General features: G+C 31.3%; 1 protein-coding gene across 2 annotated transcripts in view; it reads right to left on the bottom strand.

The window, feature by feature from the left end:
• Positions 1 to 1,206: 1,206 nt before the first annotated feature.
• The window catches only part of LOC143204620 (proton channel OtopLc), a 30,942-nt gene continuing 11,837 nt past the window's right edge, over positions 1,207 to 20,311 (bottom strand). The window contains exons 6-13 of one of the 2 annotated variants that reach the window (XM_076417300.1): positions 20,020 to 20,290; positions 13,183 to 13,358; positions 10,301 to 10,484; positions 10,113 to 10,244; positions 7,164 to 7,404; positions 6,848 to 7,103; positions 1,414 to 1,667; positions 1,207 to 1,351 (exon numbers count right to left, since the gene is read on the bottom strand). In XM_076417300.1, coding sequence (XP_076273415.1) covers positions 1,288 to 1,351; positions 1,414 to 1,667; positions 6,848 to 7,103; positions 7,164 to 7,404; positions 10,113 to 10,244; positions 10,301 to 10,484; positions 13,183 to 13,358; positions 20,020 to 20,290 — 1,578 coding nt within the window. In that variant the 3' untranslated portion in view covers positions 1,207 to 1,287. Of the gene's footprint in view, positions 1,352 to 1,413; positions 1,668 to 6,847; positions 7,104 to 7,157; positions 7,405 to 10,112; positions 10,245 to 10,300; positions 10,485 to 13,182; positions 13,359 to 20,019; positions 20,291 to 20,311 lie in introns of both variants that reach the window. The other variant, XM_076417299.1, reaches the window with a different exon arrangement.

Genomic DNA, 20,311 nt, shown 5'->3' with positions numbered 1-20,311 from the left:
GTCTCATTTAAATATATAAATTGATATAATAACTCTTCCTTGATTTTGTTATATGCTTTTAAAAATTGTATTCTTTGAAAAGCAATCTAAAAAAGAAGAAGGAAGGAAGGAAGTTTCATTAAACCTTCTCGTTGGTTATCTTTACACCACTTAAATACTATATTACCCAACAGTGCATAAAGGGATGTTCTATATCCTTCAAATAGCTTTATACGATTTGGCTTTTTTTGGATACTTTCCAGACTAACAATTTTCTCTGAAATAATTGTATTAAATTATGTTTCGATTGAAAAAACTACTTACTGTTTATGTACATTTCGTATATTTGATCTCTGATACAGGTAACATTATGCTGATCTTGATTTATCACCTGTTTTGCATAAACACGGTTTCTTTTTGGTGAATTGAGGCTTTTATTGTTTTTTATTTTTGAGATATTTTAGCGACCGTGCCACTACTAATATTCAGTGCAGCTGCAAAGCGCAAATTTTTGAAATTAATAATTATATTTGCAATTTATGAAAACAAAGCTTTAAAACGTTTGCCGGTTTATAACTCTTAATAATTATAATATTTTGAAGAATTTTGCGGACGGTTGATAAACGGACTACTTCTGCAGGCTTTTTCGGTTACATGTTCGGACTTCTCGATCAACATTCTATCTCTTTTTAGATAGAATAAAATGAGAAGGAAAATATTCCCTGACTCTAAAACGATTTTACAATTTTCGACAGATACATATTTATTACGTGTGTCACTACTGTTTCGAAAAGACTATATATGTCATGGTCAGTTGTACGTGGCATGTACAAGTGTCGGAAACCATCCGATTTATTTCTTCTTGCCCTAATAACAAAACGAAATATGTTGTATATTATAAGGTTCATAGATTCAATATACCTAAAAGCTTACTGACATATCATTGAAAGATTTAATTTTTTTAATTTAATTGATATAATTTATTGTCTTATACATACTATTCAAATAAATTATTGAACTTAACAATATATTTTCTAGTAATTTTATTACGTTAATAAAATCTTAAATTAAGTTTAGTTTTGTAACTAACGTTTTCATACAGCTAGTTATTATATACAACAATTATAACTTATAAATTGTATATATAAATATATATATATATATATATATATATATATATATATATATATATATATATATATATATATATATATAAAATGAATTTGTATTATACTATTTCATTATACAAAAACTTTTTGGACAAGATAAATGCATTTGGTGGATAATAAAAGCTGTTATCAACATAATTTAATGCCCTGAAGGAATATAAGCATACTTCCATATATCTCCGATACATGCCGATGCGTGGAATCTAAAATAAACACAAAGGTTGAAAAACGGATAGTTAATTAGAATTAATAAATATACAAATACCTGTAGAACATCATCAGAGGCAAACACATATGACCGACAATGGACCACAGCTCCTTGGAGTAAAATTCTTGTCGATATTGATCCAATCCGTGAGACTTTACTTCGAACGTTTGCATAATCCACATGGCTACGTTACATATTACCAGAAAAGTTACCATTTCTCTTCCAGGTTTGGTTTTCCTTAAGTTAATGGTGTTACTGGATCTTGCCATACCATCGATGGTGAAAGGTGTTTGAATCAATACTTGTATTATCTGAAAAAATATATATTATTTTAATTTTTGTCCAGTGTATAACTTAATAATGATTTATTATTTATGAATGATTTTATTATTTTTGATATTGAAATAATATCAATGTCGAAATATTCGATGAAATTTTTAGAAGTATTGACACATAAATAGAGCTACTAGAATTAAATCATTTTTTTTTGTTACTCCTAACCCCCAAAAGATGCCTAAATAAAAGATGTATAAATTTGACAACTGTCGCATCATTAGTTTGTGAAAAATCCCATTTGGAGTGAAGCAATTATTGTTATTGTAAAAAAAATTGATAAAAAGGAATTTCGCGTGTTTTGCGAAATATTGCATTTTGAAGGGAAAATATACAGTTTAAGCAAAAACTTTGCTTGGAGCCGAGACTTCGGACACTGCCCGAAGGAAAAACAACCATCAATGATTGGTAGGCTAAGTTTAGACGTGGTGAAATGAGTACCAAAGACGGTGAACGCAGTGGACGCCCAAAAGAAGTTGTTACCAACGAAAACATTTTAAAAGATCCACAAAATGATTTTGAATGACGATAAAATGAAATTGATTGAAATAGCAGACACACACTGACTGACTGACAAGTAAATCAACTGAATGTTTACATCATATCATTCCGAAAATTTGGGTATGAGAAAGCTCTGTACAAAGTGGGTGCCGTGTGAGCTGACTTTTGACCAAAAACATCGACAGGTTGATGATTGGGAGCAGTATTTCAAGATGATCAAGCGTAATAAACGCAAATTGTCGCGTCGAGGTGTGACAATGGACAAAACATGGTTCCATCGTATCACACCGAAGTCCAATCGACAGTATTCCGAGTGGACTGCACACGATGAACCCGCTACAAAGCATGGCAAACCGCAACAGTCGGCTGGCAAGGTTATGGCGTCTGTATTTTGGAATGCGCATGGAATAATTTTCATAGACTACCTTGAAAATGAAGGACCATCAACAGCGACTATTAGATAACGTTATTGGACCGTTTGAAGGACGAAATCGCCGAAAATGCGGCCGCATTTGAATAAAAAAAGTGCTGCTTCACCAAGATATTGCATCGAGTCACAAGTCAGTGAAAACGATGGCAGAATTCCATGAATTGGATTTCGAAGTGCTTCCTCATCTACCGTATTCTCCAGATCTGGCCGCCAGTGGCTATTTTCTGTTCTTCGATCTCAAAAGAATGCTTGTTGGGAAGAAATTTTCGTCGAATGAAGATCGGTCGCCGAAACTGAGGCCTATTTTGAAGCAAAGGACAAATCGTACTACAAAAATTGTATCGAAAATTTGGAGGATGGCTATAATCAGTGTATCACCCTTGGAGGGAATTCTGTCGAATAAGAAAACTAATTTTGTCAAAAAAATGTGTTTTGCTATGGTAGGCAGGGGACTTTTCAATTGACTTGTTAGTATCCGCAATTTTGAACCATTTCTACAAGATTGGATAGGTGGTTCTACTTTCATTAGTAGTGAACAATTTATTCGTCCAAACAAAATTGGTCAATTTTTGAAAAGAATGATGATATTGCTTATTATTATCGAGGCCATGACCAAAAAAGCTAACCAAAAATGATGGATGAAGCGGTGAGAAGTTTCGCAAATGATTGCAAAAGTCACACTGATGCCAAGAAAGGTAATGTGAAGCGTTTGGTGTTTGAAATTAAAATGGAATAGTTCAATATCAACATAAGTTTTTCGAAAATGAGTGGACATTTATTCCACTACCTATGAAAACTGATCAATATAAAATTCTTTGTCTTTCACTAACATCACGATAGAACACATATATCTTTAGTGGCTAGTTAAATGTTGAGAGTCATTTGCTAACAAGACTTGATGCATCCACCATATCATCTGCCCTGTTCGATTTTCACATGTTCTGCTAAACTCTCTTTAAAACTGACCTCAAAATGGGCGTGAGAAAAATCAGTTGGTTCATTTTTTCACAAAGAAATATCACAAAAAATCATTTTAGAAGAATTGGTAAGGAGTGAAAACGCAACGAAATTATTTTCAATAATTCATATTATGTACAAGGTATTTGGATTATTTCAATTTATTCTAAAATAATGTTTGATTTCATCATATTTAAAATGAAGTGTTTCCTAACCAAATACATTTTTCACGCTACTAAATGTCGTGTCTATGTTTCTATTAGATGCTTTGCTTTATATAATTACGATTTTTGGTCTTGAAACTACATGTTTGGCTTTATATATTCTTTATTTTAACCTTTTAGCTTAATTATATTTATATATCTTTCGAAATAATACATAAATAATATTCCATGCTTCATTGATTCTCTATATTCAAAGTCATTTTTATATCGAATCTTTAGTACATACAGTTAGAACTCATGCTAACTGTGAAGTTTGAGAAAGCAATTGCCATTAAAATGCAAAATGCTCGCAAAATAAGATATATAGACTATTCAAAACAGTAGTGACTCAAGTCATCAATATCTGCCTGTCGAAAATTTGTTTTTTTTTTCGGCTATATATTTTCCTTCTCATTTTTATTCTATTTAAAAAGGGATTGCTGCTTGACAAGTTCGCCGGCAAAAGTTCGTTTGTCCGTCTGCAAAATTCTTCAAAATATAATAATTACGGGTTATAAACTGACAAACGTTGTTTTAACGCTTTGTTTTCATAAATTTCAAGTCGCCGCGGTTTTTATTGAAAAAATATTTGCGCGTTACAACTGCACTGAATATTAGTACCGACTATTTGACGTTTTACGAGGCACAATGTCCATGGTAATGACAGCACATATAAAATATGGTAAAACATGAACAGACAAGAGGAAGAGTGGGCGAAACTCAAAGTTAACTGACAAAGACTGGCGAGCATTTAAAGTTATTCTGGCAGTAGAAGAACTCAATATTCGCATACTCAGATACTCACATAATTCTATTTCAAAAGAATCGGTACGGTGGGAGCTTTACAACGTTAACAAACTCGGAATGACTGCGATTGAGAATCCCTCTATAAGGGAAGCCAACGCTAAGTTGTGAAAAAAGTAGTGCAATGATCATAAATTCTGAACACTTGATCGGAAAAATGTGGTATGGCTTGACAAATCATCAGTCATCACATTATTTCCTACAGAATGTCGGATTTATGTATGAAGAACTCCAAAAGAAATCTAAGGTCTGCTTGCTTCTTACAGTCAAACATGGATGAGTTTCCGAAAGGACACATGTAGGCAATATTGTGGTATTTAGCTGGTTTTGTCATTAACACCACTGGCCGGATTACTGCGAATACATTTCATCATCCCTTGCCAGCAGAATTGCCAGATATCAATATAAACGAATCGCCATAGAGAGTTTTAGAGTAGAGAGTAAGTAGTAGATTTCCATCTCCAACATCATTAAAGCAAATGGTGGATATTTTGGTACCTGAATAAGACAATACTCCGTGCAAAACTAAGAAGACACTCTATGAATCTACCCTAGAAGAACTGCGACCATTTTAAAAGCAAATAATGGCTCAGTACCTTGTTAACAAATAAGTATTAGGTATATAACAGGTGGTCGTATATTTTTGTCTAACCACTGGCGATAAATTGAAGCCATTATGTAGATTTTGAGAATGTTTTTAATTTCTCTTAAACACTCAATCATCAGATAATCCGTATGCTTTTAATGCTAAAGTTACTTTCCTAGCATTTGGAAAGTAAAAATCAGAAGATCGTCCTATAAGCCATAAAGAACTCAAAATAATCTCAAAGGAGAGAAATATTATTCCAGACCAATCATTAATTTGGAATAATAGAACAAATACATAACCATCAACCAAATTAACTTTAACGATAAAAAATATTGCCCCGTTGTATTTCTGAATATTTCTCAGGAGTGCACACTGGACTGCATGTTAAATTGAAAAAGCATTTGCTATATACGCACTTTCAACTGCTGAAATTGTACCAGAGAGAGACATTTAATTGTCAAACAAGGTGACGAATACACTGACCTACACCAATATATTCGGGTGTTTCGCAGGGCAGCGTTCTTGACCCATTCTTATATCTATTGTATAAAGCTGACCTACCGACCTCAAGAAACACCAACACTGTTGCAACATATGCTGGCGGTACTTACACGAGCATCCAATATCAGCCACAAGAAACCTTCATCTTCATCTTAACAAAGTCCAATTACGGTTGAAAACGTGGTGTATCAAAGCAAATGAGATTAAATTTATCGACGTGACATTCACCCTTTGATATTTCCCCATTCACATAGATATATTCCAGAGAATATGTCCCTCAGTAAAATTAAATAATCATGAATTTCCGCTAGCAGATAACGTAAAAGTTCTGGGAATGAATTTCGATCGACGTTGGACATGGAAATATCTATAGTGACAAAATGCAAACATCTTGGGTTTAAACTAAACCAAATGTACTAGCTAATAGGGCGTAAATTTAAATTATCATTAGAAAACAGGGTTTTACTGTATAAGTCAATACTTAGGCCCATTTGGACCTATGGTATTGATCTGTGGTGTACTACTAGTAAATCTAACATAGATATTCTCGAGAGGGCCCAGAATAAAGCGTAGCAAGTCATCGTCGATGCCCCATATTACGTGTTCAACAAACTGATTCAGCGCGATATCCTTATAGAACCCATAACGGGTGTGATTCGGAGTGTTAGTGCGAAGTACTCCAAAAGACTGTTAGTGTATGCTAATGCACTCGCCAAACAATTAAATGTGCGCGATGACAGTGAAGTGCGTAGGCTCAAACGCAAACTACCATACGAACTGATTAATAGACACATAAAGTGAGATTTAATAATCTCTAGAATAAGCTAAAATAATTTTTAGAATAAGTTAGGGTAGACCTTAAAATAAATTAGAATAGTATCTAGAATAAGATTTAGATTTTAAGTTGTACAGTTGATCACTTATTGTTATCTTCTACATGTCAGGATGGTTATATTGTATAACTGAAATCACATAATAATTCTTATTGCCCACAGGCAGATTGTTGACGTTCTAGGAGATTAATAGAAATGTCTTTCTAGCCTTTCTCTGATAAACAGAGAAGTATCAAAAATAGTTTTACTAAAAAGATTGTAAGTTTAGTCCAACAACAAATTTAAAACTTATATAAAAATATAAAAATAGGTGGTATTATTTTCATTGTATATTACTTACCTCAAAAACAATTCCTATTACAGCTAGGACATTGCCAAACAATATCGCCGGTATAATGCTGAAGATTCCATGAACGAAGAACGCCGGTAGACACATGAGCAACAGGAAATTGTCCATGCCATTATGAGCGGCTTTATTAACATCTAATTTGACCATCTGCACATAAGCATACACCGCAGCAATGATCATCAAACTAATTATGGATATCTGAGTTGATCTGTTAATGATGCGTCCATTTTCTGCTAAATTTCCCGTTCTATTAAACATAAAATTTAATTAACTCATGTTGCGATATTTATTACAAACGTACTCATACTCATTGTAGAACGTTATGAAAAATAGAATCACGCTGACTATCGAGAATACCAATATGATGAAACCGGCAAAGAGACCCTTGTTGGCCGCATGGCAATCAGCGTGAATCGACACGTTACTCTCTGCTTCTATAGGTTTGTAGTTCTTACATTCTCTGGGATCATCATCATGTAGTTCTTCGTCAAATGCATTGGAGGAGGCACATAATCCAATATTTACCCACACAATGTATAGAATACCAACTGAAACATTTTAAGTTATTTTATTTTTTATTTTTTCTCCTCCACATATAGTCTATTCAAAACAGTAGTGACGCATGAAATCAATATGTGTCTGTCTGTCTAAAAAAAATAATATAACCATAATTCACCAAAAGAAACCGTATTTATGCGAAACAGATGACAAATTATGATCAGCTTGATGTTATCTGTATCAGAAATCAAATATACGAAATGTACATAATTCAATACAATTTTTGAGAAAATTGTTATTCTGGTAAGTATCCATAAAAGCAAAAAGATATTCAGATATTTGAGGGATGTATAACATCCTTTCATACACTATTGGGATGTCTTCCAGACATTGCTTTTTTTAAGAGAATACAATTTTTAAAAGCATATAACAAAATCAAGGAAGAATTATTATATCAAGTCCAAGGGAGAAATGAACCATAACTAGTTTTCGCAGTAGTTCGAAAATGCACTTATAAAGAACGTTATGGTCAGAGAGTACTATGTCTTCCTCCCTATCACTGCATATTTAATCCAATTGAGTTGATATGGGGCATTGCAAAAAATTATTACAACAGACATTCAGGTCGAGGAGGATATTCAAACTAGAACTGTCTGGATTTATGGAAAGAGGCATTGTCGAAAATAACACTTTCGGTTTGGATAAACTATTTCAGACACATTGAAGAAGAAATTGACAAATGATAGAATTGTGAGCAAGTTTTTGATAGATTGGAAATAAACAGCTTAGTTATTCACTTGATTAATGTTTCTGAAAGTGACAGTGAATGAATAAAACTTTATGAATGTTGGTTTATGATCCAATGCTGACAATTACCAAGACAGCGTGATGAAAGAGGAAACAACAATTAATCAGGAGGTCACTATACAATTAATATACTTTAACTGTAGGAAATTGTATTACAGAGTGTTAAAGATTTATGAGCATGTGTGTTACTATTCAAAATACGCGTTTGGTTAAAATGTATCAGGAGACAAATTATACTGTTTGTAGTGCAATGTACTGTTTTTCAGATGTGGCAAATGCAAAAATAAGGAGAATGCAGTGATTAAATGTAGTTTTACCAAGAAAGATGTATACAGGTAGTAACAAAACAAACTAGGGAGGAATATAGTAATATCATAATGACTTTACAAGGAATCGTAGAATTGAAGGAAACAAGAACTAAGCGTAAAAAGTAAATATTCTCTTTAATAAAAGTAAAATACAATACTCAGATATACAATACTCAGTTAATTAGGTGAATTAGGCCTTCGGCGGATACCACTACATAAGAAATGTGCCTTGAACTTTAGCTATACTAGTGTGGAAAAAGTTCAATATATATATATATATATATATATATATATATATATATATATATATATATATAAATATATATAATACATAATAATAACAACTCTAACCTATAAATTATTGTGGCTGTATAATTAATTGTAGTTTTAAATTCTTGGATAATATATGCATTAGATTTACTATAATATTAAAATAAATGATAATACATAACATTTTTGCAGCGTTATTTTATTTAGATTAGAATTTTGTTATATGTTAGAGCCAAAATGTGCTAAACCTCAGAGTTGCTGAGGCAACATTGCGATTTTTTGACAGGTCACGTGTGTTCACTGCTGTTTTGAATTGGCTATATATATGCTATTTCGCGATTACGAAGTAAAATAAAAAATACAGTGTACAAGAACATATTAAAATACAGTGAAACAGTTTGTATATAATAAAAAGTGGATAAAACCGAAAATAAATTGGTATAGATAAAATAATTAGATATATAATACTGGACTCCACTAATATATTGTTTTTTAGTTCAAGGGTGTCAAGGAAACGACACAGTTTGTGCGGGTTTTTATAAATATATTGAGTTCATTTCTCAATCTAACTAATAATTGACATTCTATGAGAATGTGATGCACTGTCTATGGAAAGCCACAACGATGACAATATGAGGGGATCTCAGCTTAGAAGATACAAGCCGATTTAGCATGACATGACAGACTCTGGATTTGGGAAGTATATTGGAGGAAAAAATTAAGCTTTATTTTTAACTTTACTACCAATTGAGTTGATTGATTGTGCGAAGACGGTGAACGCATTGCACGTCCAAAAGAGGTTGTTACCGATGAAAACATTTAAAAATTTCACAAAATGATTTAGAAAGACCGTAAATTGAAATTGAATGAAATAGCAGACACTCTAAAGGTATCAACTCAACGTGTATATCATATAATTCACAAATATTAGGGTAAGAGAGAGCTCTGTGCAAAGTGGGTGCAGCGCGAGCTCACTTTTGAGCAAAAACAACGACGAGTTGATGATCTGGAGCAGTGTTTGAAGATGATCAAGCGTAATAAACCCGAGTTTTTGCATCGATATGTGGCAATGGATGAAACATGGCTCCATCATTTCACTCTGAAATCCAATCGATAGTCGTCCGAGTGGACGCAAAGAGGCGATCGCCGAATCTGAGGCTTATTTTGAAGCAAAGGACAAATCGTACTACAAAAATGGTATCGAAAAGTTAGAGGCTCACTATAATCAGTGTATCACCCTTGAAACTTTGCCAAAAATGAAGGGGATTTTTCAATTGACCTTTTATATATATATCTCAACATATTTTCTTGGTATATTGAATGTTTTCTTTAGCTTTATATATTAGCCCTATAAACTATAAGCATTTACATACCCACTAAAATGCTGTATTCCACACTGAATGGATACAAATAAGGTGAATAGTTCTGATAGAGGACGTTTAGTTCATCTTGTTCGCAAATTTTTGTAAATCTGTAGGGTGTAATCATTGCTCTATTGGTGTAACCTTAAATCAACAAAAATATTAGATAATTATTTCAATTCATTACTAATTATTCTTACTGTTATTGATGCTTGAGTAAATGTAATTAACTAATGTGCTGTTTTCCGATTCTTCTTTATATTTTTGATATTTTATGTATTCGGCAGTTTCTCTGAATATCGTCCATACCCAGAAACACAAGCTGGCAGCTAGGCAATGCATAAAGCCGAATCGATGTAGAGTTATGTATTTATTGATTATTATCTGAAAATAATATACGTTTTTAGATTGTTTCGGCTGCAGATTATTATAATTATTTATGCTAATTGTTCTAAAATTTTTACTTTTTATTCCAAAAAACCCATGACACACATATTACAAGTTATTTACTACAACTATCCATTAATGTTTCCTTCATATTTTTCTTAAAGTATAGATCTAAGAATTTAGAATTAATTTTAATTTGTGTGACTAGCTTAGTTAACACTACCACAGGTAGATTCCACGTAGATATATAGTCTTTTTAGTCTCCAGGTAAATTCACTATTGTACAGCAGCTCTAGTAATTCGGCGAATTTGCGTTCACGAATAATTTGCTTCTATGTGATCATACTCATCTTTTGCATTTTATTTTGATAAATTTCTGTCATGTTGATATTTAATATCTTTGTGCAAAGCCATAGTTAAACACCGTAAATCCACACTGTCCACAACCGTCTAGCAAACTTTAATTTTTTAATGTCATACAAAGTTTGGCTCGATTATTTTTAACATGCACTTTTTATTTGAGCTTGATATTCAGTTTTTGTTTTGGAATGAGTTTTATCTGGTATGTGGAATCTACATGTATAGGCTTAGTAGCAATCAATTTTATTCGCTATTTCTTAGCCAACTCAGTGTTATCTTTGAAAGTATTATTTACTATTGCGTCAATATTGTAGCGATACTATACCATAGTATCACCAGTAAATGTGACTATCATTATTCCTTTAGTTTTAGGGATATCATATGGAGTAAATACAATATTGGTCCTAGTACACTAAGACGTCTAGCTATTGCTATAAACTATATTAGTTTATACATATTAACAGGTTCGGGGATCAATAAATTCCACTGCCAAAAAGGTTATTATTAAAAATGTAACATTTTTAATTAGGAATTTTAAATTAAATGAAACATTTGGTTTTGTAATTAAAAAACATTTTGTTCTGATGGTTCAAGAACATTCAAAATAAGGAGCAATCCAAAATAATAGTGAACTTACGTGATCACAATATCGAATGTGTTGTCTATCACAAAATTCGTATTAATATCAGACAATTATACATGTAATCGTATCAACCTATAAAATTCGTTTAGTTGTCGAATGTAAAATTCTTCAAGACATTAGTGATGTGAATCATAAGAGGTTATAATTCAGAAAACGTTGTTTCTAGCGGTCTGCTTGTTTTCAAAATTTGAAATCGCTGCTTAATATTTTTAGTTGCTCTGGAAATGCCGAAGTTAATAAATAGTCGGTCAGAAATATATTACGTTCCAAATAAATAATATCGAACAGGCACGAGGTAATTAACATAAGTAAGTATTAATATTATTAAATGTTGAATCGCTGTATGTAAAAATGTATAAAAACACTGATGAGATTTATTAAAATAAATATAATTAAAGACCACTGTTAGTCTAGAACTTATTCATCAAAAACTTAGAGATATGCAGCTCCTTGAAGAATTCGAATCATCTCTTCCCATGAAGGTCTAACGGAACTTTATTGCTTCTAGAAGAATACAATTTATAAAAGCTCATAATAAAATTAAGGAAGATTTGTTATTTCAACTTGTATATAGACATAGATATTTAAAAATGTAACAATATGCCACCCTTGGCAAGACGCTAATTAAAAGAGTGTAGGGACCACAAAACTTGAAGGACAAAGGTAAATGTTAGAATAACATTAACTAAGTCCAAGAGCGACTATCATAGAGAAATGAACTATGAGCTTTTATTATCTTTATAACTTTATATTTTAATTTGAAGCAGCACTTTTACAGAACAATGTAAAACATCCCTCCATACACTCTTAGACGGCATTGGATTTGAATCCCTCGAAGTGTTTTAATGGAACTTCCAGACATTGCCTTAAAAAGAATTCAATTTTTAATGGGGTACAATAAAATCAAGGAAGATGGATTATTTGTATTTGTGTATCTTGATCAAATTTGGATTTTTCAAAATGGTTGCACTTTTGGGGACTCTAACATGAGCATTAGGTTAGAATGTTTGAGGAGAGAATAAATACTAATTGTTTTGTAAATATGATAAATGTATTAGGCAGAATTCAGTGATTATTTTTTTAAAAAATAGTGCACACTGGTAGTAGCAGAAGAAAGAAAAAATATAATGATATCAAGATGACTCGACAAGTAAACATACCATCGAAGGAAACAAGAATTAATCGTAAAAAGTGCTCTCGCATGAAAGTAAAATACATTACTTTGATATATAATTGTTAATTAGGTAAATTAGGCCTCCAGGGGGATATCACTACTTAAAAATGTGTGCTTAGAACTCTACCTTATGGGTGGTGTGGAAAAGAGTTCAATGTAAATATAAAAAAACAGCTCTAACCTAGAAACTACATGTGTTCTTAATTGTAGTTTTAAATTCTTCGATAAAGTATGTATTATATATACTATAATGTTAAAATAAATTATATTAGATAACATTATTATTTCATTATTTTATTTAGATTAGAATTTTGTTGTATGCCAATGCCAAACCGAACTAAAACTCAGAAAGTCACAAATTTCGATAATGCATATACAAATAAACTTTGAATAGACTATATATCAATGTCAATATAAACTAAAAGTCGAAGTTAAATATCGCAACATTTCAATATCTTTAGTCATATATTTAGATGACGTGAGTTCACTGTTTAAATAGATAGGCTATATATACTTACGTTTGAGTATTTGAATATGAAGAATAGTAATATGATTGAATAAAGGGGATACAACACTTCAATAAGGTAGGTGGCGACATTAACACAGTCGCTGCGATCGCCGTCCGTAGAACTGAGTATTATTCCTCGATATGTCAGTATTAATATGCTGTGAATTAGATGACCAAAGCAGAAACCTAAAAAAATTATAAACATATTAGATTCTCGTATTCTTTTGTCATACTTAACTAATTTAGTTCTTGTAATATGTGTGTTAATTAGGGTAGTAAGTTATATTGTGACATGGTACGGTTATGACACGGCATATATCAAAAAAACTATTAGTGGTACAATAAAGGGTACTATATAGACTTCTTTACGCAGATATTTTTGAATTGCATTGCATGAAGGATAAAGAGAGCTTTCATAATATTTAACACATTATTCTGACATAACTTGAACGGCCTGAACAATCTGAACGTTGAACTGAACTGAGCGTGCAATTCAAGCAACAAGTTGTGGTTTCTAAACTATCAGCCTTCGATGCCAAAGCTCAGATGTTTATCTTGCCTATTCATTTTGACAAAGATTGATACGGCCTCCTTCAAAAGCTACTTCTATAATAATGATTAACCTAGGTACCAGAGCCAAAAAATAGCTATTTACAGAGATAGACATCGAAAAGAGGATATTAGGTAAAACAGATCACTGAGGGCTGCTAGGCTGAGAAAATGATTAGCGATTAGCTATCAGTGATTAAATAACAACTAGTGATTCAACATAAAATTGAAAGAAAAATTCAAAAGTAAAGGCAAGGGCAAGAGGATGTGTAAAGGAAAAGGAAAGAAAAGAAAAATTCCGCAATCATTAAACAAAGGTTTTTTGTTGTAGAAATTATTATAAGTAGACATAGAGAAAATGAGTCTAATGACAGGGAAAATGTAGTTTCTAGTATCATGTATACTGCGCACACGATAGTCATCATTAGAAAGTTCTAACAGGATCCAATAGGATTCATAAATCGCCATTTCTGTTACATATTTCGATATATAAAATCAAATATAAGAGGTACTATAATAATTATAGAGATTACTCTGTTGTTCGCAGCCATGAAGATATACTAACAAATGATATAAATTTGTATAAAAGTATTTATTATCATTTATTAATTTAGAAAAGGTGTTTGATAGAGTAAAAAGAGAAATACCAGGGGTCATATTGGGAAAAAGGGTAGTGAGTGATAAAATTGTAAGATTAATTGGAGAACTATACTGGATAAATACCAAAGCCCAACACAACAAACAAAACCAAATACCTTCAAAACTCATTAGTATTAAGAAAAATATGACAAGAGGCCTAGTAGCGTCATTTATGATTTCGTGATAATAATACTTATCTTGCTTATTGACTAGGTGCACAATTCAGAGAACTAAATAATATTATTAACAATATTTCCACGAATTTATAGTACATAGTACTCGTATATAATTCCAATAACAATTTATTTGTTATTAAAAATATTAAATTAATTTTCTAGTAACATTATGAATTAATTCTAGGGAACTTAAGACTTACACTATCTATATATCTGTATATAAATATCCGAGCAAAAGATATATATATATATATATATATATATATATATATATATATATATATATATATATATATATATAGTGTTTAAAACAGTGTTGACGACTTGTGACGAAATCCCTAATCTAGGGGGAATCTCATGTTGATGAGAATTTATTAGGGAATGACATGTGACAATAGCTTTCACTAAAACTATGTGTAGCCTACTTGACAGGAATAGTCTTTTCTGATCCATCTATCAGTGAACAGTCAATTCACTGTCATATATTTAGAATTCATATCTTATATACTTTCACCGCTTAGTAATTTCAATACTTTGGTTCATGTCCTGTCTTTACGAGTAGTAATATTTTACACGTTAATTTCAGCAATATTCCATAGAGAAATATCATTAGATTAAAGACTGGAGATAGAAAAAATATACACCTTGCTGCTTTTGCAGCTTACTACAGAACATGTCAAAAATTGTATATTACTTTAACTGTATTTTATCTCATTATTCTTTTCACTTTTCAATTTATCAAAAACTTAACAGCTCAAAATTAAAGCACTGATGACAACACAAAAAGCAGATGACGACTGACGAGCGCATATTTTGATGCATTGTAATCAACATGGGCTTAAACTTCATGAGGATAACATTGATGATACAAGCTACTGTGATGAAGTACGTTCAAACGACTTCAAAAAGTTGCGGCATCGAAATTCCATCGAAAATGTTCCATAAAATTCCATAAAAAACACAATGGACTAAATACAGACATATCTTCTTATGTAGTATCTTTAACGACAACGGCATGTTTAGAGAAATGTTTCGTGACGTCCAATATCTACTCACTACTTTGAACTTATTACTTATTTCAATCGCTATTTTAAGAGCCCAGAAGACATTTAATTGTCTTGTTCACTTCTACGGTGATTTTGTTTGTTTTTTTTTTGTTTTGAGTGCCATTTTCTGAAGTAAACAACAGTATGTTTTGTCTTTTTCTGCGTTTTCGTGGTTAAATCATAATCAAAATTTATTTGTTATAATGCATATCCGAATTAATATACTGAAAACAAAACAATAAGACATTAAAATAGTGTTTCTTAGAAAGTTAACGTATTTTTCACCTTATCGCCAACAAATGGGCGATAGTTGTAAACATATTGGTCAAAATGTGTTCAAAATGGCATAATGTCAAAAATATGACAGTAAACATGACACGACTAGAATATTTCTAACGCAAAGGCAATCAACATTCATTTTTTTAAGGGGATTAATTTATTTAAAGAAATATATTTTAGCTAATTATACAAATTAATATCTTGTGGTAATAGGCTGATTAACCAAGACAGTTTGGATTTTTGTTTTGTATGTATTAGAAGTTATGGAGTCAAAAATATATATGCCTCTTAATTATGCTAACTAAGTAAATTTTTAGTTTATAATCTGCTACTTCTAACTTTGTAGATCAAGATAAGATGAAATTTATAGATATAAGTCTATATCTCGTGCCACAATAAGCAACTCCATCAACATTATTTTATATTGTATGTCTTTAAGCTCTCCTCTGTTTTTATATTCTGTCATATCAATAACGTCAAAGTAATGTTCCATATATATTTTTTTAATCTAATTTAGTTGTATATTTAAACCATTTAGTTGTATAACACGTAATGGCTTTCATGATAAAATGTTAAAATTATTGTGAATGTGAAATGCTGAATAGTAAATCAATTTTTCATTTCAAATTTATTTATCAATAAAATGTAACGTTTACGGTTAGTTACGTGATGCCATGGTGTGAATTTACGCACCTGCGTGATAAAATATATTTAAGAAGCGATGAAAGGCTTTCACAACAAAATATATTCTTTACAGGTATCTGTAATGCATATTTTGTAAATTTGCATTGGCAACATAAACATGAAAATACGTGATGACTAGCGATGGACAATAGGTCGATTTTATAAAAAAAATAGCAACTCACAATATTAATTTACGGTTTTCGATATCCTACAATATCGGTCGTAAAATGAGAAACTTTACTAATAAATTTTTATTATCAGTTTTACAGTTTTGACGTTTTAGAAATATATTTTTTGTATTTACGTATTGCTCCCCATTTAGATCGGAAAAAATAGATTCATTTATTGTTCAGCACAAAGGTTGTAGAAAAATTTATGTCCGTTATTACGCCCTTAGATTACATATTGAAGACTTGATAGCTAAAACTATTTAATTGGTTGAGAAAAGAGCTATTTCTGTTTTTGCGTGTTTTTTAAAGTTTAAAACATATATTTGTATATAATAATGCTATTGATAGTATACGAGTGTTGCTATTTATATGATGAGTTAAATATCGAAATGACAGTTATCGAAAACGGCTTTATTGTTTAAGTATTTTCAATGATGATCAATGCACTTTTTCCATAAGCTTTAGCTAATCTTTTTAAACCTTTTCCACTCTGATTTTCTTTGATTTCGAATACATAAACGGCCAAAAAATGTTCGTCAGTTAGTGCCAAATCAATGCCGTGTGGAAATACCCAACAATTCCACCTTTTGGATAGCTGGAAATCAAATAGTTTTGTGGAACTCCCAAGGTTCCCAATAGCAATGGACAGCTTAACAATTAAAAAAACGAAACAAGGTTATTTTTCTAGGAATATGCGGTGAAAGTGCGTAAGTAAAGGTAAACATATAAGATGAAAATATCGCCAATGTCGATAAAACAGTACTTACAAATGCCTACCGTACAAGATCTTATCATTTAAGGACGATAAGTGTCATGGCAGGAAAAGTAGCAACTTTTAAATAAATATTAAGCCACCACATTGAAAAATACAGAAAACTACGATGTCTTGAAAATGTATATAGTTTATCAACAGAGTACACGTCATACATTAAGACTTGGATGACCTCTGATGGTTTCAACTTATAAATAAGTTACTTGCCTGCAAACGCCACTTCGAAACTTCAATCACTATACCGAAGCATCACTCAAATCATCATCAATTGTTAATATTGAACATCAAACACCAACTACAATTGACGTGTTATAAATCACGTGAATGATTGTCTTAGCTCTAAAATCAAGTCATTGAAAAACGGTTTACACAGTGCTTCAAGAAGAGTGGATTTAAAGTTCTACAGAGTTCTACTGAGCACGATGACTTATCTCTCGTCAAACTTACTAAAACCCGGAAAAGTGTTCTGGAAGGATTCAACCTTCACGAGTCCTTCAATCTTTAAGAATTCGAGGGGTTTCTTACCTTTGATGATGATTTAGCTAGTTCTGGGGAAGCAAATTATAATTTTATCAGATCTATATATTACTAGTTGCTAATGAATAAGCGGGATAACGCGAGGAAGAAGAAAGTATAATTAATCGGCGTGGTTTTACAATAAAATATACTCGTAAATATGTTGTAGGTGCATTAAAATATGTATTTTCTAAAAAAGGTGGGTTCAAGTAACGGTGTAGACAAATCCATCAGGTAATTGAATTGTATTGGATATCATAACTAATACCTTTGGTAAGATGACCACAATATTTTACTTTTTCTCTAATCAAATGAAATAAAATTGATACTAAGCTACCCTAGTTCTATTATTAATTTTCTATATTTATAAGTGAATATATTTTCAGATCTCTATTTTGAGTGTGTCTTTTTTAAAATACTGTGTTTTCATTAAAGTGTGTTCTCATTTATTAGTGGAAATCGTTCATTTTAACAGGTAAGTAGATGTGTATCTACGTAATATTGAGCTTAATAAACAAATGTTCTTATCTTGTTAAAACGAATCGTAGCGCGAACTAACATCTATATAACAAACCTTATTGTAACGAATAACTTGGCATAACAAATATTTTCAAATTTCCTTTCATATTCGTTAAATCGAGGCTGTGCTGTATTACTAGCTATAAACAACTTTACTACAGTTATATGGTCTTTTCTACCTGGTCAGCTCAATAAATGCATAACCTTGAACATGTGCTGATCATACTTTATAAACATATAAATACAATCATAGGGCACTTAGTAATAGGATACATTGTTCCACAACATCTCCGGATTTGGCGCATGCGCACTCCGCCTAGAATAAATCATAGAAAAGAATAAACTATACGAAACTATATTGTCTTCCTTTTTTAACGGCCATTCTTTTCGAGTAGATCAGTATGATCGATCAGATCAAAACAACAAGAAAATCTAGAATATTTAGATTTTGTGATACCTTAATAATTTTATAGTAATAATAATTAAATTGTTGTGTTATTCTTGGTGGTATAACATACATTGGTTTTAAAATATGGAAGAACAAGGGTAAGTCTAGAATGTAAAGTTTTTGTGAGAAAAATCTGTATGTAATTTGATCCAAACTGTACCAATTTAATTTATAGTGGGAATATTAGCTGCCAAATTTATTAAACATCATTTTCAACGACCTGGAATAGATATCAATACATGCCAAAAATTAATGATAATAAGAACAGAGATGAAAATGATTTTTGTTTTGTTCGAAGTAGTTAAGTCATTAATAAGATTTGTCCATCAAGAATAGTAGCAAAAATTTTAGTAACTGGTAATCATTAAACATTTACTTTATACATAATATATTTTAGTAACGATTTTTATTTTATTTTATAACTAAGATGTAGCTAGAACATTTTGAGAGTAAAAGTTGAAGAATGTGAAATTCAGAGAAGAAGAAATTAGACAGCATTTTGCTAAGATATAAGAACATTGTGCAGTGATACTCTGAAATAACTAAATTTGGTAACAAAAGTAGACCTAGATCAAATAAACAGAATATAAAACTATCAACGACACCTTAATGATCTAATGACAAGGAAAATACAATGCATTATTATATAAGAGTTTAGGTAAATAAATTAATGTTTGTAAATATAATAAATGAGATGTCTTTCAACTTTAATGTACGATCATCCATTCGTCTTAGGCTAGTAAATGTACAATATGTTAATCAAAAGCGTTGAGGTAGTCAATTCATTAATGGGGTTTGTGGATCAAGAATAGTAGCCATAATATTTGGAGATTTTTAGGAAAATGTTTCTGCTTTCATTTATAGTGGTGGCTTTTTGGTTTGGTTTTAACTATATGGCAGTGTTTTTATGGTAATGTTGATTGTTCTTATGTAGCTCGGTTGTTTTAGTATATCCTGTAATACTACTACTTTATTTTGCCTTATATTGATATTGCAACTTACTTAATATATACATCAATTCTAATCATATGAAGAATGGAACACGTTACCTGTTGCCCCCACTTTTAAATAAAAATTGCTAGAGTGCCTGTTCATATTAAAGCAGTATCTATGATCGAGCTTAGTATTGAGTGCTATCGCTTTGTGCAAATCCTTGTCGTAGTGAACACCCTCATTAGACGATTTCACTTCCAATGATTCCGTGGGTAGATTATCAGCTAGTTTTTCAAATTCCGATTTTCTGTGCATGTATACAGCAATGTCGATGATGAGAAATACCATATAACAAAGAGCTATTAGTAGTACTGCCAAGCAAAATCCCTAAAAAGAAATATTTAGTTA

Source organism: Rhynchophorus ferrugineus, unplaced genomic scaffold (assembly GCF_030347505.1).
Source record: "Rhynchophorus ferrugineus isolate W39M unplaced genomic scaffold, kcgeb_rfMv2 rfM11, whole genome shotgun sequence".
NCBI lineage: Eukaryota > Metazoa > Arthropoda > Insecta > Coleoptera > Curculionidae > Rhynchophorus > Rhynchophorus ferrugineus.
The sequence above is the reverse complement of the archived record's forward strand: the minus strand, read 5'-3'. Positions and strand labels throughout refer to the sequence as shown.